Source organism: Xyrauchen texanus, chromosome 15 (assembly GCF_025860055.1).
Source record: "Xyrauchen texanus isolate HMW12.3.18 chromosome 15, RBS_HiC_50CHRs, whole genome shotgun sequence".
NCBI lineage: Eukaryota > Metazoa > Chordata > Actinopteri > Cypriniformes > Catostomidae > Xyrauchen > Xyrauchen texanus.
This window is the reverse complement of record NC_068290.1, coordinates 27,012,285-27,038,779: the sequence shown is the minus strand read 5'-3', so window position 1 is coordinate 27,038,779 and position 26,495 is coordinate 27,012,285. Positions and strand designations below refer to the sequence as shown.

General features: G+C 39.1%; 1 protein-coding gene and 1 long non-coding RNA gene across 2 annotated transcripts; both read left to right on the top strand.

Moving 5' to 3' along the window:
• The first annotated feature begins 6,688 nt into the window (after positions 1-6,688).
• LOC127656296 (uncharacterized) lies at positions 6,689-17,532 on the top strand. The gene is made up of 2 exons (XM_052144550.1): positions 6,689-6,735; positions 14,687-17,532. The coding sequence occupies exon 2, from the start codon at positions 14,700-14,702 to the stop codon at positions 16,779-16,781; it is 2,082 nt and encodes a 693-aa protein (XP_052000510.1). The 5' UTR covers positions 6,689-6,735; positions 14,687-14,699; the 3' UTR covers positions 16,782-17,532.
• A 3,375-nt stretch (positions 17,533-20,907) lies between these two features.
• LOC127656511 (uncharacterized) lies at positions 20,908-23,142 on the top strand. The gene is made up of 4 exons (XR_007972168.1): positions 20,908-21,011; positions 22,194-22,348; positions 22,633-22,773; positions 22,865-23,142. It is a non-coding gene; the product is annotated as an uncharacterized LOC127656511 (long non-coding RNA).
• The last annotated feature ends 3,353 nt before the right edge of the window (positions 23,143-26,495 follow it).

The window sequence follows — 26,495 nt, the reverse complement described above, 5'->3', positions numbered from 1 at the left end:
CAGAACCTGCGGTCATTAGGGCCGGGCTGAAGCTGGTACCCGAGCGTGGCAGGGGGCTCGACAGCGCCCCTGGAACAGGGTCCGAAAACTTGGTCTATAACTCAAACACGCTTGCATGTAATAATATGAAACTCGGTACACATATAGATCTCATCGTTTCATATATCCTTCATACTTTTACTTTTACCCCAGACCAACAGGAAACCGTCTATTTAGGGTTGTTTGAAAAGCATACGCAATGGAATTTGGAATACTCCTCCCAGAGAATTCCACCAATCCCCACCAAACTCGGTCAGCATGATGTCAAGACATTGAGCATGAAAAATTGCCGGCAGATTTTTGATATCTCTAACGGTTTGGCGTGGCGAGAAGCGAAATGATGGCGAAGCGAGAAACAGTCAGAGTGTTATAACTTCTGCATACATTAATTGATCTCGATGAAACTTCAGTGGTGTGTTCGCTGTAAGAGGGCGATCGCATGGATGTGACTATTGTGAGTCAAAGTTATAGCGCCACCAACTGGCAGAAGGAAGTGTGTCACTTTCAAAATGCTTTAAAATCACCCACTTATTGTTACACGATTTACTTCAAACTTTATGTGTATAATGTAAACACCCGGCAGATGTAGACGTGTGAAAGGATTATTGATAGGCCTATCTTAAATACTGTTGTTGTGGCAGCTCTTCAAACTTGAATTTTCTTTTTTGATGCCTGGTGCAGGGGCTCAGTAGCGCCACCTTCAGACAAAAATGGGGTGTTGGTTTCATACTTTGACCTAGAGTCAGATATTTTGGTTTGAATGTGGAATACATTGCAAATGAACTTTGAAGCTCCAAAAAGCACACAAAGGAAGCATAAAAGCAAGGAAGTGTGTTATAACTTTTGCATATATTAACTGATCTCGATGAAACTTCAGCAGTGTGTCACATGGATGTGACTACTGTGAGTCAAAGTTATAGCGCCACCAATTGGCAGAAGGAAGTGTGTCACTTTCAAAATGCTTTGAAATCACCCCCTTATGTCTCAATTGAACAAACAGTTGATAAAGAAATCGGGTATCAATATATTGAATTATGAATTATTGCAGTGATCAACTTTAATGTCCGGTTAAGATGAAAATAAACTATTGCTCTGTCTAAGCCATTATCTTTCTGAAACACGTCACACAAACTTACAGAAACTGATAACACCAATATGATGTTGGAAATATACACTTATCAGAATAGTTATATTAAACTTTAGTCTATTTCAGTTAAAGCCATTTCAGTTATAAAGCTGTCTCATGTAATTTCTCCTTTAATTCTATAATATAACCACTAGGTGGAGTTCTAAGCCTATTTTCTGTATTCTCGTTGTTTTAGCGTTATGAAGAAGACTTACATGTTGTTGAGAGCGCAGTAAAGTGTGGCGCATATTTACGTTCTGTGAGTTTTATGAGTACTCCGAGTCTTTATTAAAACCAACACATGAAACATATGTCTAAAGAAAGTAGGGATGGGCTGATCGATCCGAGCGTATCAAAGCGTCCGAGAATGATGATCAAATTTCAAAATGCTTTGAAATCACACTCTTATTTTTATTGTAAACCTGTGATAAAACATCGATGCTTGTGTTTTACATTTTTAAGAAAACAAAAAAAAATGGCAGCAAACAACCACTTTTATAATTATTGTTTTGCGATCTTTGCGATTGATTTTCTTTCTGATTAATTTTCTGATAAATCTACCATTTGTTGTTGAAATGGCGTAGTTCCAACGGGAGCGCGAAGTGGAGGCGGGTCCACCTTCTTCATGTAGCCAATCAGATGAGCTAATCGCTAACTCTCGATTTACTCTTATCTGATTGGTTTAAAAACACGCCAGTCACCAGAACACATCTTCAACATAATTTGGCTCAGACCCGTTCTGTTGCTGCAATGGTACTTTTAATAATGCACACATGCATGTTAAATAATAAATAAATAAAAGAACAAATGAATAAATAAACCATGATTACTTAAGGTTACAAATACACACACACACACACACACACTCCATCATTGCAATCTTGACATCGCAGCCTGTTCATTATATCCGCAATAAAATATAATAATAAAATAGTAAACCTAACATATAAAAATTACTCTGTTTAAATTAGGGCTGGGCGATAAAACGATCTCGATATGGCATCGCGATAATATTTATTTAGACTACGATGATAAACTTTTGACATGTTTACTCGATATGCATAGACCTAACAGCATATTACAAAGCAGAAATAAACGGACAACAGCCAGTCAGAACGCAGATTTTGGCTTGTGCGTCTAAGTACACGCCCATTTGCTAGCAGAGCACTGTTTGAGCTACCGGCAGTGAAGAAAGTGAGTGTAAAGAAAAAATGAGTGGAAACGACGAACTCGAACTATCTTCCAAAGCTGAGGAAATTGTTGACAAAAAGGTAACAAGGCGTCAATTATATGGAAGTGGTTTGGATATCTGAAAAGCGACGACGCGCAAATAAAGACGGTCTGCGAAATATGCCGTCGGTCGGTGATAACCAAGGCGGGAAACACAACAAATAAAACCTTTTCGGTCACCTGAAAGGTACCATCCCAGCGACCACACCGAGAGTATGAAAATCGCGGGCCCATGTTAATGTTACTCCGTCCAAAAGTTTTGCAGACTAGTCTTTCTGGCAAAAACCTATAATAGGGTAATTAGGGTTACATATGACGAGCACTACCTAAAAGGTGTAGCATAGTGACTGGTTTACAGTGTTTACATTTTGCACTTTTTACTCAGATTGCTACCTCTAAAACATTTGAGATATTTAAAACCAGTACACAATTAATATTTTATTTATCTGACAGTTAAGTACTTAAATCTGCCAGGGACTTTGTGGTTCACTTGTTTACATTTGTTGTCTTGGTTGTACCTCTGCAAACATTTTGAAATGTTTGCTGCCCTACTAAAGAAATTTGATGTGATAGTACTGTAGTCACAGCTTTTTAGTTTGATATTTTATAATCAGTTACAAGGCAAGCTAACTTGCATTGTTTTGTCAAAACAGATAAAGCATGTTTGCTAAAAGTAAAATGTTAACATTTAGATTTAAAGTTTATCAATATTCTTTTATAACAAAATATATTCTCAACCAATCCATGTTTGCACAGTTAAATGTTTGCATTGTTATTTATTTATGTTAATAAACTATATAGTTCAACTATTGAACCTTCTGGTTTCTTCAGGCATCATTATCAGTATACTTTTCAAACGGGCAGCATTATTAAATTATATATCGTAACAAATATCGATATCGATCAATATGGAAAAAATATCGTGATAATATATTTTGCCATATCGCCCAGCCCTAGTTTAAATAGTCAGTAGTACAATTCGTATCATTCACAGTAAGCACCGCTCCACTGTGATGTTTCCAAGCATATTTTTGCGCTTGTAAAGCGGATGATTTTCTACGTCGGTATTGGAGCATGAGTAAAGTACAAAGCCTATAATAAAGAATAGTTTAGCATCCAAATACATCGCAAATGTAAAAACATTTTGATTGTAAAGAGAGCGTTTTTTTTTATTCGTGTTCTGTTCTGAATATCATTCAATTTCAAGGATTTGTTGTGGAATGTTTTGAGAGTATCATCAAATAAGAATAATTCTCTCGTTTTAGTGATTCCCTAGTTATTTTATTTATAATTCTAATCCGGTAAGGCAAGTAATATTCTCTGTGTCTTTATATAAATAAACCAAAACAAAAAAGTTTGAGAACCGCTGCTTTATGGCACGTTTTGGATTGTGGTCAGCACAGAAAACAGCGCACGATTCTTAAATGGTTTGAAAGTTATATTGAAATGCTTACAAAGGAATGGATAAGAGGAATCGACATTTTTATTTAAAAACAAGTCATCTGAAACCTGACATCAAGTAAGGTGAGGAACAACGAATTTCACACACTTGGAAAATGCTTTTTATTTGAATGAGTGAATGTGGCTCTTAAAAGAGCCATTGTTGCTGCCCTTAAAAGGACATTTGTTGCTTCATCTTCTGAGTTCCACCTGCAGAGCTTCTCGGAGGTTGCTCGGCAGAAGCTGGTTTCCCTCTGGTCTCAGGTGGACTCCGTCTCTGCACAGATGGAACAAGCCGATGTTTCTGTGGTGAATGCAGCGCATCTGCCTCTCTGCCAAGAAGCCAGACATGGTGCCGTTGATCCACCGCCGGCTTTGTTCAATGCCATAGCCAGTCCTGCCAGTCTGTCCTCTCCAATTTAGGCGGGGTAAAATGCCAGAAAACACCAGCCTGGTTCTGGGAAACATTTGTAAGACTTCGGTCAGGTCACTCTTTATTTCGAAGAAAATCGAGGCGGTTGCGGCCCACCGACACAAACTGTTCCCTCCCAGGTGAATAATGAGAATATCTGGAGCTGTAGCTTTGGCCCTGAGAGGCGCAGAGCTGGAAACAGCTGCTCCCAGAGTCTGCCTCCTCTGCCGTCCCAGGTGATCTCACACTGAAGACCGAGGTTTCCGTCCAGAGCTGCTCACAGAAGCGAGTATGCAGTGTCGCGGATGATGGAACTGCCGGCGATCCAAACACGTGAAGCCATCTCAAAAGGCGAGTGAGGGAATGTGATACAACCGGTATTTATGAGTGTTGCACGTTTGGTTCCTAAAGGTGTTACAGGCCCCACCCATTTCCAGATTCAATAATCGGCTCGTTCTTACATAGTAGAGCACGTTACGCACATCGCTGAGTCTTCAAAAGCGGTTGCTTTATTTATTTATGTACCGTACAAAAGCGGTACATAAATAACATTTGTATGTGTTCTAAACAAAAGACACAGGTTGTACTGAATGTCAGCTTGTTTATTTGGCTCAAGATAAGGATTTATTAAGTCCACATGTCATGCAAACAAGAAATGCTTCTAACTAGGTCGAGAGCTGTCGTTGCGAATATTCGTTGGAGCTCTACAGCACACATCTTCTTCTCGACAGTCAAAGCGAGGTTACGTTATTGCCCATCGTGCACAGCAACCCTAAAGGCACAGGGGTGGCGGTGCCACCGGCTTGGGCCCGTCATCGCTGCTCGCAGCTTTAATTTTTTTGTGTGTTTTTTCGCTCTTGTTTTCCCTTTACTATAACAGATCGGGGTGGGTTTAAATAAGTTTGACTTCTTCCCATTCCTTTTCGAGCATTTGACTGATCATGTTGTTAAAAATCAAATGCTTCTTACTGCCATTGTTATATGTCATGCTATATGTATGTCTTATTGTTCGAAATAAAATATAAAAAAATAAAAAAAACAATGAATAAAAAGGTGACAATTATGAGAGGAGCTTCAAAGCAGTCTCAGACATTGCAGAACTCATCAGCAAGCAGAGGACTTTACTCTTTTATACCAGCAAAAATAGGAAAGATAATCAGGGGCTTTCTAACTGGGTGATCATTAACCTATTCCACATCCACCTAAACCCTCCCTGCCCTGCAAAAAAATACGGGGCTTTCCAACAGGGTCCTTATAAACACTTTCAGTTTCCAAGAGGTGAGTTGGTATTACCCAAACTAATGGGAATGAAGGGATGTATGTATGTGTGTGTGTGTGTGTGTGTGTGTGTGTGCGTGTGCGGTTTAATCAGGGCATCAATATTCCCAGATTGTCTACCATGCTTACAAATGTTCCACAATTAAATAAAATACAAATCATGATATGACCTTGTGTGTTTATTAAACCGCAACGGGTTGCGATTACATTCAATTGTATTGTATTGTGTTACACATAGCCTAGCCTACTCAGCGCAGGCATGATGGTCATTATACGGTGGTTTCAGAGAGGCTCTTGCCACGAATTCCATCTCTTGCTCAGAGTAGCAAATGTGCTCAGAATTGGGTGCGGTTCGTTAATGTGCGTTGAGCAAGTTATATTTAGACCCATTTCCACCTGGTATTACCATGGGTCTGGGGTGATCAGATCACATGTGGTCAGGTGAGACACATCGCCGTTTACACCTGGTGGCTTAAATGTGTCTGTGACCACTTGTGTTCGGATTTGGAGGGGAGGGTCTCTGAGTCATGACGACATACATCGATCACTATGTCAGTGTGTTACTGCATGATAATAAAGCGCAACAAAGCAAGTAAAGACAAAGGAAGCTTGAAAAAAGCAGCACGTTGTTTCTCCCAGATGAAATTTAATCTAAGTGCAAATGCAACATTTCGAGCCGAATTGTCAGTTGTTGTTTTTGTTTTTTGCGATTATAACCAGCTGATTTATCGCACTTATCACACGTCTTTTTTTTTTTTGTAAATACATAATTTGAGAAGAAAGTAATCGCTGAACAGAGTTATGTGGTGATTTCTTTTTGTGAAAATGCCGTCTGACTGATTCTTAGATGCTACAAATAAGTACATTTTGTTCAGATTCCAACTGTGGCCAACTCTTAAAATGAACAATCTGTCACTCTGAAACGGAAAGCAGCATGCATTTTCAGCAAAACAACAAGGATGACTCATACAAGCTAGTCTCAAACCGAAACTTTGAAACCCCACCCCCCAGCTGTCACTCTGAAACTGAAAGCAACATGCATTTTCAGCAAAACAACAAGGATGACTCATACAAGCTAGTCTCAAACTGAACCCCCCAACCCCCATTTATAGTAGTCTAGTCTATAAATTCTGTCATCCATTCCATGCGCATCCATTCCACCACAAACCTGCATCTGTGACTTGAGAGAAAAGGTTAACTTTTGAACAGGGTAAGGCAATTATTTTTGTATTAATGCTGTTGTATAAAATAAGAGCGGATAGGAGTTAAACATGCCGTTTTATTTAACCTTTAGGTTAAATTTGTATTATTTAATCTACATTTATTAGTTGCAGTAGTCATAGTTTTGGACTAAAATTGATACATATCTAGATATGAATATATGAATATTAATCCGGATATATCTATTTAGTCCAGGGATTAAATAAGAATCAATTTTGTTGCTGTTGTTGTTGTTTTCTTAATACGGGCAAGAAACTGAAAATTATTTGGGCGCATGGCACAAGTAGGCCTAACAGCTAATCTAACGCTTAAAGTTTGAACTTATAATTGCAGCCAACCATCAGAATTAAAATCACTAATGCATCTTCCCTCATATACCAAATACTTTTAAAAGAGGCGCGTTTGTTATTTTTGCATTAAAAGCTTTTTTCACTCACATACGAGCGCTGTCCTCTCCCTCCCTCTCTTTCTTTCATGCGCACGCAGAGACAGAGGGAGAGATATACCATGAGAAGATGGTTTAAGCGGAGTTTCTTTCTTGTTTTTATGGGTCAAAATGACGGACAGCACCTTGAATAATGTGCGAGTCCATAATATGCGCAATAACAGTAAACAGCATGTCAGCGTCCTCGTCTAACACAAAGTGATAAGCAAAATCTCAGACGTACAAATTTTAATTAAAGAAATGTCACTCTGCCAATAACAGCCTCTTTGCACAAATGCGTGAAAATTACATGCACCAAATTTACATTATTCTGTCAGCGCTGGCTGTTGTGTGGACAATGGGTTTCTTTTTCATGAATCTTCAATGGTCATGAAAATTCGATAACATCATAATCGCACACTGACACTGTAAAAACCTCTTAAAATAGCATAGCTTGTTGCTTTATAAGACCAACAAGCAGCTGCATGGCCTGCATCATTGTGAAATGTATCAAGTATCATGTCTATTGCAGTTATACAAAGTCTGTGGCAATGCACGCTTCCAAAAATCATTATATTATAATCATAATATGGCATTTCTCACGGCCATCAATGCGCGCGCACACGAGCAAACCCATTCATGGGGGTGATATAGGCTATATGCGGGGCTGGACTGGTAATCTGGCATACCGGGCATTTTCCTGGTGGGCCGACACACTTTTGGGTCGATCAGGGGCGGAAAGGCCATCGGGAGAAACGAGCGGGCCTGTGGTTCAGCCGCGAAACGTGCCGAATGGGCCTCGATAAGAAATAATGAGCCGCTGCATTATGCAGAACAGACCACAAAACTGCGCAGTGATATGCAGAAAAGGACAGCGAACACCATCTTAAAAGGCACTTTTGTCAGTACAGAACAAGCTGGCTGTTTTGGTAGTGATATGGAGTTGTTTATTGTATGCATATTAATTCATAATATTTCATATTTTTACATTTTCACTGATTGATACAGACAGAGAAACACAAGAGACATGCAAATATGCCCAAAAGTAAGCTGAGCGCCTGCATGAATCTGGGCAGAGGATCAGGGATGTCCCATAAGATACAAACAATACCAACAAAAAAGAAAATTATACATAAAAAGTCAAAAACAGCATAGGTCACGGATGAAAGTACAGAAAGCCCAATATGGCCTGTTAAAATAATGCTCTGTTTTTGTACAATGTAGAAACTAATGTTGCAATTTTCATGTCTTGTTAATTGTGTAACATTTTCTAAATGTTTTGAATATCAGCAGAGTCCTGCTAGATATGTTTCAATATTGAGTAACAGAGTATGTCTCCATTATCCATCCAAGTTTTTGGCTCTTTCACAATATTTTTTGAAATATTAGTTGCTAAAATTGTCATTAAGATGTTGCAGGAATAACATAATGGTTTAAAAAGGTTTGGTGCGTTCACATACAACTAAGTGAGCGTTTCGTGTGGCGCGATTACATACAAAGTCAATGCAAAGAAGGGCATAGACGTGAATTCACGCCGGGCAGCGCGAATGGCGCGACTCGAACACGCGAAATTGCTTCATTCGCTTCCTTCATTAATTCGCGTATTTTTCAACTTGAGCGAGAAATCTGCATGACACGTTGTTGCGAAAGCCCATCAGCATTGATATTGTCCGGATGTCACTGACGTACTGACGAAGTAGCAGAAGAAAAATGGATGAAAAAATTGTTGTAGCGGTGTGTGGGCACCCGGAATTGTATGACAGAACGTCATACATGTACAGAAACCGGACGAAAAAAGACATCCCTTGGAGGAAAGTGGTGGGATTATAGGCTGATCGTCATAGTTGCGCCAACAGCTGAGACACTTCCTGAAAGACGTTTTCGTTTCACGTCGCCCCATCCAGCTCTCATTGGATCCTCTCCTTGGCTACTAACGAGAGGAACGTCTGCACCATATTTAATGACCTCGGCATGGTTTTCGCACAGCCATTTCTTTTTCACAATTTGAAAGTCGCCTGAACAAATGATACTGCTACCACTGTTGCTAACTTTAAAACTAGCAGGTTGATGTCCGTGTCGCAAATCCACCGATGCTAGCTTGGAACCTCGACCGAGGTGATACTAAAAAAGTACCAGATACCAGGTACTATCCACAGTGGAAAACCCCCAAAAAGCGAGCAGAGTCAAGCTGAGTCAAGTTGAGTCGAGCCGTGGAGTGGAAAAGCCCCACTTGTGGACTCTTCCATCTCAAAAGTCAACCTTGTGCAGATAAATCTGGCTGCATGGGGACACTGTGCACGGACGTGTACAGACACTCGTGATGATGAAATTACATAACGTGGACTGTTCGTGGAATGCGGACAGGCGAGGTATACATTTAGGCTGCTGGGGGGTTACCTTCTAGACACAATTGGTGATCACCGGCAGGTGCATGCTGATTAGAAACCTGCTGTGATGTTATGCCGATGTATGTCAAAAAATACCCCATGTGTGTAAGAAAGTTTTTTTTACATAACTAAGAATATTTCAATGGAAGTATTGTAGAAGGGAGCACATTTTATTTTGTGATTACAGTGACTTAGACCAGAAACTTTGCTTTACATTTTTTGATGAGAGGGGTGGGTGCAATGTGTGAGACTGTCGAGATGGATCGGGAGATGAGTGTGCATCTTGCGGTATGTGTTCACTGGCGTGTGGTGAAGGAAGCGGGCATTTTTTTACTAAATCCATCGAGAATCCACCCCGCAAGCCATGCGCTCGTCTCCATTTGGAATTACTTGAATACACCCACGTTATTAATTTACATGTCCTCTAAATGTTTAGCTCAAGATTTAACATTTATATTAGGGCTGTCGATTTAACACGTTAATTCAGTGCGATTAATTTGACTAAAGATAACAAGTTAAAAAAATTAACGCAATTAATCTCAATGCCCGCACTGGCGTATGGAAGATTTTTGAGAAATGCAAGCTTGTAGTACCACCTGTTTACTACAGAGGGCAGTAAGCAGGCCCGGATTAAGAATTCAGAGGCCCCTGGGCACAATGTCTTGTAGGGCCCCCCACCCCACCCACACAATCAAGCTTTTGAATTTTTGGATACTATTTGTTGGTAACACCTATAGCGAGCAACTAGCTGGCATATGCAAGCACATAGTGCCTCACCTTTACCAATCCAGTTATATGAATCAAATTTTTCCATAATTAACACACAAACACGTACACACACCCATTATTGTAGCTTTCCTGTCTGTCTCACTCTTCCTCTCCTGTCCTCGACTCCTCGGCTCTACAGGGGCTGCCGCTCTTTGTCTCTCTCCCCCTCTCCTCTTCCTGTGATGAAAAGGATGCAAACAGTATAGGTCATCTTAACTCAACTTTTTTACTCTTCTTTATACTCTCTTCTTTATACTAAAAAAATTCTGCACTTATGTATTTAGCACTTTATTATTCATGGCCCCTAATGGCACTTTGTTTGATGATTGAATGATAGTGAAATGGTAGTAGACACATTACAAGATGCTGTAAGTATTATGGTATAATATTGGTTGCTTACAATACAAATTACCATTGCTGGTGTATGACCTGTCCAACTATTGACAAATGTACTACATGTAAGTCGCTTTGGATAAAAGCATCTGCCAAATGCCCTAAATGTAAATGTAAATCAAATGTAAAATAAAGCAGTTTGTTTTTGTTTTTTTTTTGATAATACTATATTTCATGTAAGTTGTTCTCTCTCTCTCTCTCTCTCTCACACACACACACACACAATACCTCCTCCTCTCCTCAGCGTCTGTCTCATGCTCTCCTCAGGGGCTGTCTGTCTATCTGTCTGTCTATCTGTCTGTCTTTCTCCTCCTCTCCTCAGTCTCAGGGTCTGTCTTTCTCCTCCTCTCCTCAGGGGCTGTCTGTCTCATCCTCTCCTCCTCTCCTCAGGGGCTGTCTGTCTCATCCTCTCCTCAGGGGCTGTCTGTCTCATCCTCTCCTCCTCTCCTCAGGGTCTGTCTGTCTGTCTCATGCTCTCCTCCTCTCCTCAGGGGCTGTCTGTCTATCTGTCTGTCTTTCTCCTCCTCTCCTCAGTCTCAGGGTCTGTCTTTCTCCTCCTCTCCTCAGGGGCTGTCTGTCTCATCCTCTCCTCCTCTCCTCAGGGGATGTCTGTCTCATCCTCTCCTCCTCTCCTCAGGGGCTGTCTGTCTCATCCTCTCCTCAGGGGCTGTCTGTCTCATCCTCTCCTCCTCTCCTCAGGGTCTGCCTGTCTGTCTCATGCTCTCCTCCTCTCCTCAGGGGCTGTCTGTCTGTCTGTCTGTCTTTCTCCTCCTCTCCTCAGGGGCTGTCTGTCTCATCCTCTCCTCCTCTCCTCAGGGTCTGTCTGTCTGTCTGTCTGTCTGTCTGTCTTTCTCCTCCTCTCCTCAGGGTCTGTCTGTCTGTCTGTCTGTCTGTCTGTCTTTCTTTCTCCTCCTCTCCTCACTTTTTTGTCTGTCTGTCTCTCCTCTCTCCGGCTGCCCTTAAAAAGACTTCTTCCTGGCTTTCCTGTTAGCAAACTCAGTTACAATGTCATCAAAATCCAAGTCCATGACCAGCTGAGATTCAATGGCCATCAGTGACAGTGCACTGAGGCGCTTTTGTGTTTTTGTTGTTCTAAGTTCATTTTTTATTCTTATTGCTTTCAACTTATGTGTGCAAAATTCAGAATTAAACGAATGTGCAGCAATTTCTACAAATAGAGACATTTTTATGAATAAAATGTTGTATTTTGTATTAGTGATCATAATTTGCGCATGCAACAAAGAGGATGTAGCAGGTGACGCGTGCATTTATTGACGTCTTTTCTAAGTCGATCTCATTTGAGTGTATTCGGCAATGCTTATAACGTGGAATTAAACACGTTGAGTTTATATTCTGGGCTCATCAGATTTTTTTTACATAGTATTATTAGTATGATTTTTACTGTCTGTTAATAACACTGTCCGTCTCTTATGTTAAGGTTTGTATTAATTTCGATATGCCAGAGGGCAGAATAAGACAGGGAATTAAAGAATGCATTGTAGTTATGTTGACCTACTGTTTTCATAACACTGGATATTCTGCTAATTCATACTTTTCTAAAACGTTGCATAATGGCAATTAACTTATTTAGCAATTACACTAGTGCTAGTTTTGTTGCAAGTGTTGTTCAAATGCACGCGTACGTGTCACCACCAGCGGTATACCTGCATGTGTTGGGAAAAGGGAGAAGAGCGAGTTCGGCAAAAGGCGGATTCGAACTCTGGCCGAACGCGTCAAAAGCCATCATGCACCTCACGCCTTACGCTACAGTAGTTATTTTGTGTCGAGCGTCTTTTTGCTAAAAAGACAGGCACCCGGCACATAGTGCAAATATACGCTCCGTTTTTGGAAATGAAAAAAAAAATTTAAAAATATAAACAAATCTTCCCCTGGCTTGGGCCCCAAGTGCGCATGGGCCCCTGGGCTCGTGCCCATAATGCCCATTGGGTAATCCGGGCCTGGCAGTAAGTGAAATTTCAGCTGTGTGGCAATGCGCAGTTTATACAGTGAAGAAAAACACCCTTGAGCAGCAACAACACAGACAAGCGTTACGTTCTGGTGTTCAAAACACTTGATGGAGCGCAAATCCGAACTAAATTTGATGTTTATGATGCAACGCACCCGAGACGCTACACAAGCATGTCTGACGCAGGTGTTCATTGACGGTCCTTAAACAAGCCCTCATAATAAATCCCGAACTGATTGACAAATTCTCTTCTGAAATGGATTGCTGTGAACTGTATGCCAATGATTGACTTATGTGTACTGTCAATAATATGGTAGTAAACAATACATTGTATTCTAAAGCCGCTTTTTGTATTGTCTTATTAATGATCAACATCTGTCACAAGAATGTAATGCATTTTAATTATCTGAATATTTTTTTATTATATATATATATTATATTTAAAGATAACTAAGTATCATTATTTCATCATTATATATTGAATTATATTTATATGAGGGGCTTTCTCAGCAAAGATTTGTAAATGCGATTAATCGCGATTAATTAAGCGGGACACCATGTAATTAATTCGATTAAAAAATTTAATCGATTGACAGCCCTAATTTATATATAACATTTAGATTTATATTTGAGATTTACATTTAATTTTAACATTTAGATTTAAATTAAAGATTTAGATTTACCGTTTACATTTAGATTTGATATTTATTTCTGAGTATTTGTTACACAATAAATGGATGCAAAATAGAGAGAAGAAAATGTAAGCTTATTCTGTAAACCTGGCCAAATTGAGCATATTTCATTGTTAAATCTGACAAAATTGAACCAGTTTTTGTAACACGTTTTATATTACAAACGTAATATAAAACCCTTTCACATCGGGTTAATGTCTTTTAAAACCCTACTTTTAACCCTGGGTAAAGTAATGTTTAACACTTGTAATTTTGAAAGAGACTTAGCACCGCTTTTTATGAAACCACAGCCGAATTAGCATTGCATTTGCGTTTTAACTGTGACCCCTTTCTGCATGAATACCCAGGATTAATTATTAACCCAGCGAAAAGTATGAACAGTTTGAAACAGGATAGCCCAGCCCTTATCGGTGTTAAATTTAGCACTGGTGCCTGTACCACCAAAACATCACCTTGGTCCATAAGTGTTAAATGTCACTCTGGTGAAATATTCAACTCGCATCAGAGGATTTCAATACTTTAGCCAAGGCTAAATTTTAAAATGAAATGAATGAAAATACTGTTATCATTAACTCATAAATCATTCATTTTTATTTTGTTTGCTGTGGGACACAAAATATGTTTTCAGGATGTCAGAGACTTCTAAAGTCATGTAGGCTAGGAACAAAGTGAAGTTTAAGCCTTTATTCAATGATCATCATTGCCATCCGCCATAACACTCAAATCCCACATTCATTTAAACATTTAAAAAATTGCCACCTCTAGAAGTGCAAGGACAGATTTGACGTCACTGAAGTCAAATGCCATTGGCACTTGCGTATCTGTGACTGCAACATACTAAAGTTTGTATGTATCATTTTGAATGAGATGTGGCTGCCTTCACAGTATTACATGTTTTATATTGTTAAGAATTGGTAAGGTTTAATGATGGGGTGGGGTGGGGTTAGGTGCTCAAAACTATATCTGTCTTTAATATGTAACTAACATATTTAAAAGTATACAGTTTGTTAAGTCACCTCAAAGAGATGGACTGTTTCTAATTAAAAGATTGTATTTTAACAAAAAGAAACAAACAAACCATTTCCATCTACACGCTGAATGGTGAATTTGATTTGAAATTGAAATGCGTAAATCTTAAATATAGGTAAAAGTTTTATAAAAGGTGAAAAAATACATATTTGTTTTATAAAAACTGCTCTGATGAATGCAGCCATCTGTGAAATAAACACTTTTTTAACTAATTACAAAGTGGCATTCTCCCACAGAACAGTTAATTTCAAAGCAGCTATTTTTCTCTCTGTTTTGAGCAGGAACAGAGAAGCCATGGATTCTGCTATTTCAAAGATTACCCAAAGCCTTACCTCTGCTGAGGAGATGAGAAATCAAACCAAACTTGTAATGCAGCCCTATGCCAACTGGGAAGAGTATTTGACTCCAGCACCACTATCCATTGCCATCATGGGAGAGCTTGTATTCATCTCTTCCACAACAGATTTCTCTATCAATAAAAACTCCCCCAAAGATGGTTATAAATTCATCAAATACCCCGATTCCTTTCGAGCTTGCCTCATGCAAGTATGTAACACTGGTTGGCATGCATTTAACAAGGCCCATACAAGCATGGATCAGATTCGCCTGCATACTGCCACTGTTCCAGATTACATGAAGACAGCTGTGAAGATTTTATTCCAAGGCGATGACGAGGTTGTCCAAGCACATCTTCCTGATCAACTAGGCAATATCCGAGTTATTGCAGATGAGTGTCTTGTGTTGTCTGCTGCAACTGAAACCCGGTTCAAAGATGTGATCAATATTATCCAAGAGCTGCTGGAAGCGTGTGTGAACGCAGAGCACTTTTATGGAGAGGAGATGGAAGCGATCAAGAATAAATTAGAGGAGACCAAAATGAGGGAGCAATCAGCACAAGAAACCAAGAAAAGGACTGATAAGGCAGTGAGTGCCATGGAGAATGAACTGAAGCAGGCTCATGAGAGTTACCAGAAAGCTATGGATTCTCTACCTAAAGGATGGGAAATGATTGGTATGGACATTGTTGGTGGGATATCAGAAAGCATTACAGGCCTGATTAATGGAGTGACATCCATTATAACTCACCCAGTGAAAGAAGCGTGTGATGCAGCAACAACAATAAGTGAAACTAAGAGCAAGATTAAAAGTCAGGAATTGGTAGGAGATGTGGTTGATGAAATAAACGCATATAGTAAGTCTGCTGAAATTCTAAATTGTTTGCAGAATATCCAGCAAATAATGAAAGTGAATAGTGAGGATGATGACATTGCCTGGACAAATCTGTATGATCAAAAGAAGAAATCTACAAAAAGTGATTTCATGAAAAAGCAGTTTGAAAGAATAAACAATGATTTAAAGAAAATCCCTAAATGCGGTGTAAAGTTACAAGCTCAGGAGCTTTGCAAGAATGGCATTAACATATGCCAGCAACTGGCAAAATATGCTCCAGATGGCAAATGTGACGAAGATAAAGAGATGGCGATAAAAAAGAAGGTCTTGGATCTGGTAAATTCAGCCTATGTTTTTGATACCAAAAGGAAAGACATTACAAAATCTCCAGCCATTTCTCCAAAACCTCCAATGATGTACAAAGAAGAAAACAGGCCAGAGAACATGAGACCTTCACAGAGAGCATCTGAGAATGCACGATATTCCATAGAGCAGTCCAGAGCTCAGCTGAACAAGACGAGGGAGACCTATGAAAAGTGTGTGGAGAACCTAGAGAAGAACCAAAAGGAACTAACAGACATTCTGGTCACAATGAGACAATGTGAACTTAAAGAGATTGACTTCAAAACCACCATAGAGATGTTGGTCAAAGGTATGGATGCCATGGGGAGAGTGAAGGAGCAGTGGGAAAAGATGGTTCACTTCTTTCAGATGGTTTCCAACATTGTGAAAACTAGCTTGAGCACAACTCTCAAAAACTTTGTGTCTACATCTGAGAAAACACAAGCCCTCTCCTACAATGCCAAGCTCTTCTCAAAAGATCTGCTCTACAACCAAGCCTTCCAAGCCTGTAACATTGCAAGTCTGGTCCACATGATCTCTGGAACATACACAGATGTGTCCACCAAATACTTGATGGATCGTGTCAGTTCACTGGGCAAACTAATGGTCATGGATAAAAGTAAGCCAGAATTTGGGCAGGAGCGTCAAATGTTGCATATTTCCTGTGATGAGGCACAAAAAGGCATCATAAAACTTGTTCTGAAGAATAAAGAGGAGTTTGATAGGAAGAGCACTGCAAGACTAGAAAAGATTGATCGAGAGCTGCTTGCCATTCTGCCCCCTGCTACTCCAAACCAAACCAAAAGGATTCAAGAGGCTGCTCAAGCTGGATTCTGTGAGGAAGAACAAGCATCATACTACTGAGGGAATCCCAAAATTTTTTTTTCTGTTTTACAGGCTTGCAATGTACAAAATGATACTAAGCTTTGCTTTCCAGTAGCATGCACTGTAATAGTCTTGATAGCTCAATTTAGAAGCTTAGGCTTAGATATCTTATCTTTGGCTTAGATAAAAACAGATATGTATACAATTTCCTGATATTTTAATCAAGCAAAAAAACAAAACAGATCATTGAGACAAACAACTGAACAAGAAACATTATTATTTTTTTATTATGTTTTATTCTTATTGAATATATAATATCTATATAATCTTATTTGGCTAACATGTTTGCACAGGAAAAACAGAAATTACAGAAAAAATTACTAGAGATTTGATAATATCATATAAAGATATATATAAATAGATAATATATATCCGTTTTGTCAAGCACTTAATGTATAGTATATCACTGAACAGTAAAGCTATCACATATAGCTCAACTCTAAATTGGAAATTGTGGATTATATAGTCTTTTGATTTTAATGACAAATAATATACTTATCTACATGCAAATGTGTTTCTTTCTAATATGCATATTTGTTTATTTGGGTTTTTTGACACTTTTGAAAGGTAAAAGAGACAGGAAATCATGTGGAGAGAATGAGACCAGAACACAACATGAGCTGGAATCAAACCCATGTCTCCCACTCAAGATGATGTTTAGCACGTCCAGAGCACTGCATGTCTGATGATTGGTGATATTCAATAAATCTAAAGTATTTTTGTCAACAGAATCGGTAAAATAAATAAATAAAAGATTATGTAAAATGCAGTTAAAGACCACTTCTGATTTTTGCTTGCTTCTCATTTCTTCAAGACAAAACAAATTAAATTTGTTAGGGTGCATTTCCCATGATTTGAACTAAGTTTAGGGTATTAGGGCACCCATACATTACTTCAATATTCTCCACAGGAAAACTTCCCAGGAGGCATGGAACAAAGGCACAAATTGATACTTTTACTTAAATTTCAGATATGAGTTATCCAAGAACTGCAAAAAGACAAGACACTTTCTACAAACAAATTCAAGCAAATAAAAAAAAAAAAAAGGGGATTCAGAATATAATAAATCGATCAAAAGATCCTCAACAGAATACAACAGAGGCTGTGTCTCGTTTGGATGGCTGCATGCTTGGTAGGATGCGTCATTTGAAGGCTGCAGTATACCGAGTGTCCTCCATTAAACAAGCCTCGTTTAATTGAGACGACCTTTGTAGGACAAACGGAAATGTAACATAACATGGTTGCTATGACAGCACGCCACTCTTTACCAAGCCCGAGTGCTTTAAGTTAGAAGAGAACAAAGTCCCTTTGGAAGGGAATGCATGAGGTACATTTTAGGAGAGTTACAATGATGTAAAGAGAAAAGAAAATATAATTTACAATGGTACTTTTTGTCTAATACTTTATTTTAATGATATATTAATATAATTATACATATTATACAGTTTGCACCAATCTACTTAGGTACTTCAACTTGGGGATTAACATTCCTTGCGTTTGACTTTGAACATCATATTTATGTTTCAGAATAATACAAAGACAATAGATTCAAAAATAAAAAATAACAGAAAAGCGTATATACTTCACCTCGGAGTGCGGCCCCGAAGAACAGGAAACAGAAACATTTATATGGTTTAATTGGGGCCGTCTTTAAGAACTTGGGGGCAGTCCCCTTAAAGAAACAATTCCTTATTAGGAAACTTTCACAGTTCTTGCTCTACATACAAAGATGCTTACTACTCTATAATTTACGTTCAACAAGCTTACTAAACATTTACCCGTTATCTCACCTACATGTGTTAAAACCTCGTCCTGCCCCTGGCCTCTCAATGGTCTCACAGAAGACCTATTCTCTTCTATGTCCAAAGGTTACAGGAACAGGCATAGTTCTAACCTCTGCTTAACCCCCCTTTAATGCTCATGCAGAAATAACACAGGAAACAATAACATTTCAGTGGGCAGAGCAGGCTTGCATTATATTTTCTGCAATGCAAGCTTCTTCTGCAACATTGACATTTCACAATTAGGACATGTAAATTGTTTTTGCCTTATAAACTCCTTTGCGGTACACAACAATCGTTTATTAAGCTTTTCCATCTGTTTTTTTTTTGTCATTTTTGTCATCTGACAGATGAAGTCTTTTCTCTGCATTATCAATTGCTTCTTCTTTCTTCTTCTTCTCTTTTTTTCTGGCTTTATGCAGTTTTCTGGCGTGGTCCTTTTGGAGTCTGTCCACTAAAAGATCGTCCATAAATATTTCAATTTTATCAGTCTGATCAGTCTGTTTTGAGATACATAACTCATCAAGAAAAGGTAATGTGAGGCATTTATCAGAAGATTTCATAGTCTTAGTGCCATGCGATACTACAGTATACTTATTGCTGGGCATATATATCAGCAAATAAATGTAAAATAATTGTGCAAAACCATGAAATATCCAAAGTTCAGGTCAAGCTTCTCAGGGTATTTAAAAAAGTAACCATCACCCAACACTAACACACAAAGCACTGAAGGCTACAATGGTTCTTCTCACACAATAACAACTAAATCTGCAAACACCAGCTGACGATGTCCTAAAATGATTGCACACACATTTTACAGTCTTTCATGGAAAAAGACCCACCGTGTTTTTAACCTCCTTGTGAGACCACACCTATAGGCGATCTGGCACCAGTAATTAACTTAATCTTAACGCAGGAAGCACTGTAACAATTCATCAGCCAGATCCGTAAGCCATTTCTACACATATAAAAGCACATTTTTTACTCTTCTCTCTACTTAAATTACATTTTGCAACACAGTTTTTTTTTTTCTTCCTGTGTCAACACAGCATACATAAAGAACATCTGTTGCATTACTTGTGGAAAGTTCTCCAGTAAGAAATGATCGGCTCATTTGCAACACCCAGTCCTCACATGCAAACACTTCTAACGGAGATTGGTTATATTACATCAGATCTTTATCAATAAACAAGCCACAGGTAAGTAAGCCACCTGTTTTGGGTGACATTAGAAGCAAAGCTCTTGTAGGAGCTAGTGGGAAAAAAAGATAAGCCGTTGAATGGTCATTGTTGAATGGTTGGAATATTTTATAAAACATGCTAATGTATTATAGCATTCTTAAAACATTTGCAGACTTGGCACTCTGTGTGCCTAAATGTGCCTCATAAACTTTGCTATCTTAGTTTAGAGAGTGGTATAAAGCAGTGGTTCTCAGCCAGGGGGTTGGGACCCACAAGATATCCTCAGCATACTTCCAGGGGGGCCTCAAGATATCTTAAAATTATTTAAAATATGACAGATTATTATAATTCTTTTATAATTATCATAACTCAACTTACTGAAAATGCTAAAAATGTAATAACTCCCTTCAACAGCTTGTTTTGTATGAAGAATATACAGTTCTAGACATTTCTGGAATCACAAGTTTTAAGGAAATATCTTATTTTACAGATATATCTTAAAATATAAATATCTAATAGTGTACATGGGGGGCCTTCGAATATTTTCTCAGACAATGGGGGGCCTTGGAGACAAAAAGTGGTATAAAAAGTGGAGAACCGCTGATATAAAGCATCACCAATCAAAGCATCTTTACAAAAGATGTTAATGGATACTACAAACATACTGTATAGTTTATGAACAAATAGACAGGAAGCAAAATAACTACAAAATCCTTCAATTCATCTGTTGCCACAATATACAAATGTGAATTTGTATAGATGAATAGAATTTAATTCAAAAATCCTAATTAAATCATGTTTATGATCTGCAAACTATCCCAAAATCAGTTTAGCATTTTATTAGCGTGTATTACGTAAAGCATGTAATGTGAGTCCAACAGTGAAGAAAACCTACTGTACATCATACTGTAAGATCCAACATGTCTCCAAAACCTGATTGGTCCACTGGCATTCACTCCACCCTTGTTTCGGCTCATGTCTCTTCTCATTTGCTAATTGCTCTGGAGCCCATCCTCGTTCGACTGCTTCAGCCAATGGAGGTTCGTGATGTCAAACGATCATTTGCAATGCATTTCGGTGTTTGTAGTTTAAATAACGCATGAGACTGCAACAAATGTACTGAAAAACTACAATAGTCGGTACGCCTTCGGTTTTATGGGACGTCTTGACTGTTTTGTACGACAGGTAAAATAAAAGCTTACAGATATGTGTGTGCCAGTAGTTTAAGCAAGAACTGGTTCGTAATGGTAAGTCAAAGTTAGCCTCTTGCTTTATTATAATCAAGTTCATTTTGATTGGCATGTGAATAATATTTTTTATCTCCCTCCTGCTAAGCTAGCAGAGTTTGAATTGCGTTTACCTTTGATAGTGAAGTTTGTTTATAACTGAAGGAGTCTAAGGTGATAGTATCGTTTCGCTTTCTGTAAAATTGGTTATAATGAATTTTGCATCTGTTCAAAAATATACATTCTTACTTTTCCTGATAAAGACTGTCACGCTGATGTTAGTCATCTCGTAACATCAGCTAGGGATAGTTCACCCCAAAATGAAAATTCCCTCATCAATTCATCCTCATGCCATCCCAGATATGTATGACTTTCTTTCTTCTGCTGAACACAAACAAATTTTTTTTGTAGAATATTTGAACTCTGTAGGTCCATATATTGAAAGTTAAAGGTGGCCTTTTAAGGTCCAAAAATCACAAAGTCAACATAAAATAATCCATAAGATTCCAGTGGTTAAATCCATGTCTTCAGAAGCGATATGATAAGTGTGTGTGAGAAACAGATCAGTTTTTAAGTCAAATCTCAGCTTTCAACTTCACTTTCAAATTCTTCTTCTTTTGTTTTTACCGATTCACATTCTTCGTGCATATCTCCAGATACTGGGCAGGGAGGAGAATTCACAGTAAAAAAAAACACTTAAATAATGATCTGTTTCTCTCCCACATTTATCATATCGCTTCTGAAGACATGGATTTAACCACTGGAGTCTTATAGATTAATTTTACACTGCCTTTGTAGGCTTTTTGGAGGTTCAAAAGTTTGGTGCACATTCACTTGTATTGTTTTGGACCTACAGAGGTGAGATATTTTTAAAAATCTGTGTTTGTGTTCAGCAGATGAAAGAAAGTCATACACATCTGGGATGCATAAGGGTGAGTAAATAATGAGAGAATGTTCATTTTTGGGTGAACTATCCCTCTAATCCGACTGTATAAACAAACTGTAACAGTAAATTGTTGTATCAGGTTTATCAGGAACTTAGTTATTGCTTCCAGTAACCATGGCTCAAATTTCCAGCATCCTAAATATTTATAGTCCAAAGTGATGTAAAACTCATGTTGTCATATGTTTCCCTGTGCCTTAACCATCTTGTACATATTTCTCCCTCTCATCTCACTGTATTTGTGTACTTCATCGTTTCAGGGAGCCAGCAGGTGCAGTAACGGTGTGCAGCAGCAAGGAAAGATGTTGTCGATGCTCAGCTCTTTGACAGGGAGTTTGAGAGTCTGGTGTCTGAACTCACCGAGCAGGACTTCACTGATCCAGTTCTCACTGATGCCCTCAACAGACTCAGAGAGGTGGGGTAAACTGCTGCTTTTGAGTAAAAGTGAAATAAATGGCAGGCTGCACTGTGGTTAACATCATACTACTTATATACAGTTAACACAAAATATGTTTAACAACATAGAAGTTGAAGACTAATTTAGATGTCCGCAGCTAAACTTTTATAAAGGGAGTATGTTCATAGACATTAACTAATGTTTAAAACACTAGCACAGATTCCTTCATCCTCTCTGTACTGAATTTATGGCAATTTAGGAAATAATCATGCTCTAAATCAAGCTCTTTTGTTTTTGTCTAGGTGCTTTGCTACAATGCTCTTGGAGGCAAGAGAAACCGAGGGTTGTCTGTGATTGGTTCTCTACGGGAGCTGGTCTCTCCGTCTGAAGTGTCACCTGATGAAGTTCACCATGCTCTTTTGGTTGGATGGTGTATTGAACTGGTATGTGAAGATCTTGATTTGTCATTAAATTACTATTCAGCAATGCTGTAGCATTATAAAGTGGGTAATATAGATTTTGTTTACTCCCCAGCTCCAGGCATTTTTCTTGGTGGCTGATGACATCATGGATGCATCTGTGACGTGGAGAGGTCAACCCTGTTGGTATAAGAAGGTGACTGATTTATGCTTGTTGTGGAAAGCCTGAAAATAGTAGTTCAAATTTCATTTAAAATAGTTTATCGATGACCAGGGCCGCATTAATGCACAGGCTTACCTGGGCTTAAGCCCAGGGGCCCTCGGCAGCATATATAAACGCGTTCTGCAGGAGACACTGATGTAAACATAGAGAGGGTGCACAATGGCTAAACCAGTCCGTGTAGCGTATAATCATTGAGTGAAAATGTTCAGCTAATTTTCGTATTATTCCAGTGGATATAATTTGTGAGCAGTATTAGTTTATACGCTCTGGGTCTGTTTTCGTGAGTGTGCAAATCGTAGCATGTAGACCGTGTGCAACGTTTTATCCAGTTTTCATGAGAGTGCTAATTGTAAGCCAATTATCGTGCCAGCGCAAATTGCAAGTGGCCGTGGGTGGGAGTGTTTGCGCAACTGTGGGTGTAGGCGTGCAAACTTGGGGTGTATTGTATGTAAATGAAGTGGCAAAAGCAGGTTTTATCTCAGCGCGAAGTCCAAATTCAGTTCCTGCATTTGCAGTTTGTAGATTTTACCAGCAGGTGGTAATAAAGTTCTTGTCCAAACTCTGAAAATACATCAGAACATCAAGGGCCAGTTGTTCAAAACATTTAATCTGGATCAAAATGATCCGGATTTGGAAATCCCATTTTTTCCTATCCAGGATCAGGTAATCCGTCTTACTTTTGTGCCGGTTTTTCAAAGCAACATTGGACTGGATCACCCTGATCCAGATACACAGTTTTCAAGATTACCAAATCCGGATTACCAGTGCTCTAAATGGGACAACATATCACAATGTGGGCTACCAGCTATGTAAAGAACAGGTAGAAGAGCCAACATGAGGTCACTGTAAGTGTTTCTTATTTTGAGACAAAACACAAAAATAACATAAACATCCACTTCTAATCATAATTTATTTTATGACCCACATCTGAACCACAACAAAATAAACAACAAACATACATTAACAAATACATTGTGGATATTTTGAAAACGTCTTAAAAAAAATGAAATGGCTAAATATCCAATAGTTAACGAAATAAAGAATGTTCAGGGTTCTTCTTCATCTGAGGAGGAGAGACCAGCATTTCCAAGCCCCGCTTTTAGGAGGTGGATCTGAAGTTTCGCTTTGGTTTGCTGTAGTTTGGTCAGCTTGATTTGTTCCTCTGCCAGGAGTATCTGTGCTTCTGCTCTTTCAGTTTCTCGTTTAAGAAGTGATTCATAGAAATCATCATTTTTATTCGGCAAAAGACGCTTCAAGCCTCTTTTCTGAGCTCCTGTGACGACTGGCTCTACCAGTGAGGATCCAGGTTGTTCTTCAATAATAGGGCTGAGATCCAGAATGAATGTTTCCTCTGCATTAGGAGGAACTGGCTCACTTTCCTCTACAATTGTAGGCTCACCATCCCCTACAACACCTTGAATCCCATGCAGAGCTTTAGAGTTCTCACCTCCAATAATGTCCAGAATCACATCTGTGTATTCACCTTTCTTAAAGGATTTGTTGCCTGTTTGGGTGTTTTTTGCTTCAGCAAGGTCCTTCGTTGCTCTGGCCCTCAGATTCTTCCATCTAAATTTCACTTGCTCCAAGGTCCTCTTCTGGCCAGACCCCATTGCGTTTACATTCTGGGTGATTTCAACCCAAATGTCTTTCTTCCTTTTGTTAGTCACCATTCCACCTGCAACAGAGCTTCCTACTATTGAGGCATAATGGCACTTAACACCCTCCAGCAGTGCATGGGTTTCTGCAACAGTGAAATTAGGTCCTTTTGAGTCCATGGTTTCACCGCTTCTGTTGTAGTGAACATAGTATTTATAGGCCTTGGGCATGATTCATTTAATTGAACACCAGCCACAGCACGTCAGCCAATTGGTGTGTGGGTATTTGACAGCCATCTTATATTCAGCCTTTCTCAGAGGACTTGAGAGAGGCACTGACATGGCAGGTATTGTCCATCGCTACCACCGTGTTGGTGGAAGAGGATACCGTCAAAGGGTGTATGTTGAGCGTGCACAACCACTGGAGCAATACACCACTGAAGAACTGTATGGTCGCTTTCAGCTTTGGGAATGCTGATATTAAGTACATTGCAGACCTTGTCAGGCCAAAACTTCAACGGAGAACCCGAAGGAGTCACAGTCTGTCTGTGGAAGAACAGGTCCTCATTGGTCTGCGCTTCTATGCATCTGGGACTTTCTACCAAGTTGTTGGTGATGATATGGGAGTGGACAAATCAACTGTGAGTGATGTAGTGAAAGCTGTGTCAATTGCATTGGCCAGCCTGGTCAATCAGTTTGTTTCACTTCCAAAGGATGTCCAGATTGCCCAGACCAAGCACAAGTTTTTTCTTTTGGGGAACATGCCCAATACTATTGGGGTTATTGACTGCACTCATGTGCATATCCAAGCACCTCATGAGAGGGATTGGGAGTACATCAACCGAAAGGGAGGCGCAGCATCAACATCCAACTTGTGGGCTGATGCTGACCTCATCATCACAAACTGTGTCGGTGAAGTGGCCTGGGTCTGTTCATGATGCACGCATCCTGAGAGAGAGTGCTTTATACAGAGAGCTCCAAACCAACCGACCGGATGGCATAATATTAGGAGACAGTGCCTATCCACTCCTACCATGGCTGATGACTCCTTTTCTTGCAGCAACCACACCTGCGCAGGCACGCTTCAACACTGCTCATTGCAAAACAAGATGTGCAATTGAGCGTTTAAATGGAGTTCTGAAGAGACGCTTTGCATGCCTTAACTACTTGCGAGTGGAACCACAGGGAGCATGCAACATAATACTTGCGTGTATCGTCCTGCACAACATCGCTACCAGGTGCAATGTCCCTCTCTGTGATGATGTTTATGGTGCACCTGAGCCTGTTCAAGAACCAGACCAACCTCTGGTGGTCTGTCAGAATCAGGGACTGACTGGACGTATAGTAAGGGATGCAATTGTTAGACATTATTTTGGACAGGCTCATCTCTGATGATTGTTTCTTTGAAATTAATATACGGTGATGAATGACCGAAAAATGAATATATTATTTTTTGTTTGTTATTGAAATCTGTTTGGGGATTATTTCATGGGGACAAGATAATTTTTATTTTATTTTTACTTTACTATACTGAATAGCTTAATTGTTAGCCTATGTCTACTTTATCACTGTTACAACGGTTACACAAGTCAAGTGCAAAATATAAATAAAAGTATATACACTAAATGATACAAATGTATTATTTGACCAATTTTAAAGTTTTACTACATTTTCTTCCTGAAATCCACCTTGAAATCCTACCCCTGTTGGGATCAGGATAATCCTGTTTTTTTGGATCAAAGTTATCCAAATCCCACTGATAAGTTTTGAACAAACAACTGAGGTTTGATCCAGATTAAAACTAGGATTGGATTCCCTGATCTAATCTGATTTCAGATTCCTTCTTTCCCTTTTGAACAACCCATTTTCAAGATTTTATCCAATCCGATAACCAAAATCCGATCAGCTTACCTTTGAACAACTGGCCC

What these genes read in the sequence shown, in the direction of transcription:
- LOC127656296 (XM_052144550.1), top strand. Translation starts at nt 14,700, where the DNA reads ATGGATTCTGCTATTTCAAAGATTACCCAAAGCCTTACCTCTGCTGAG.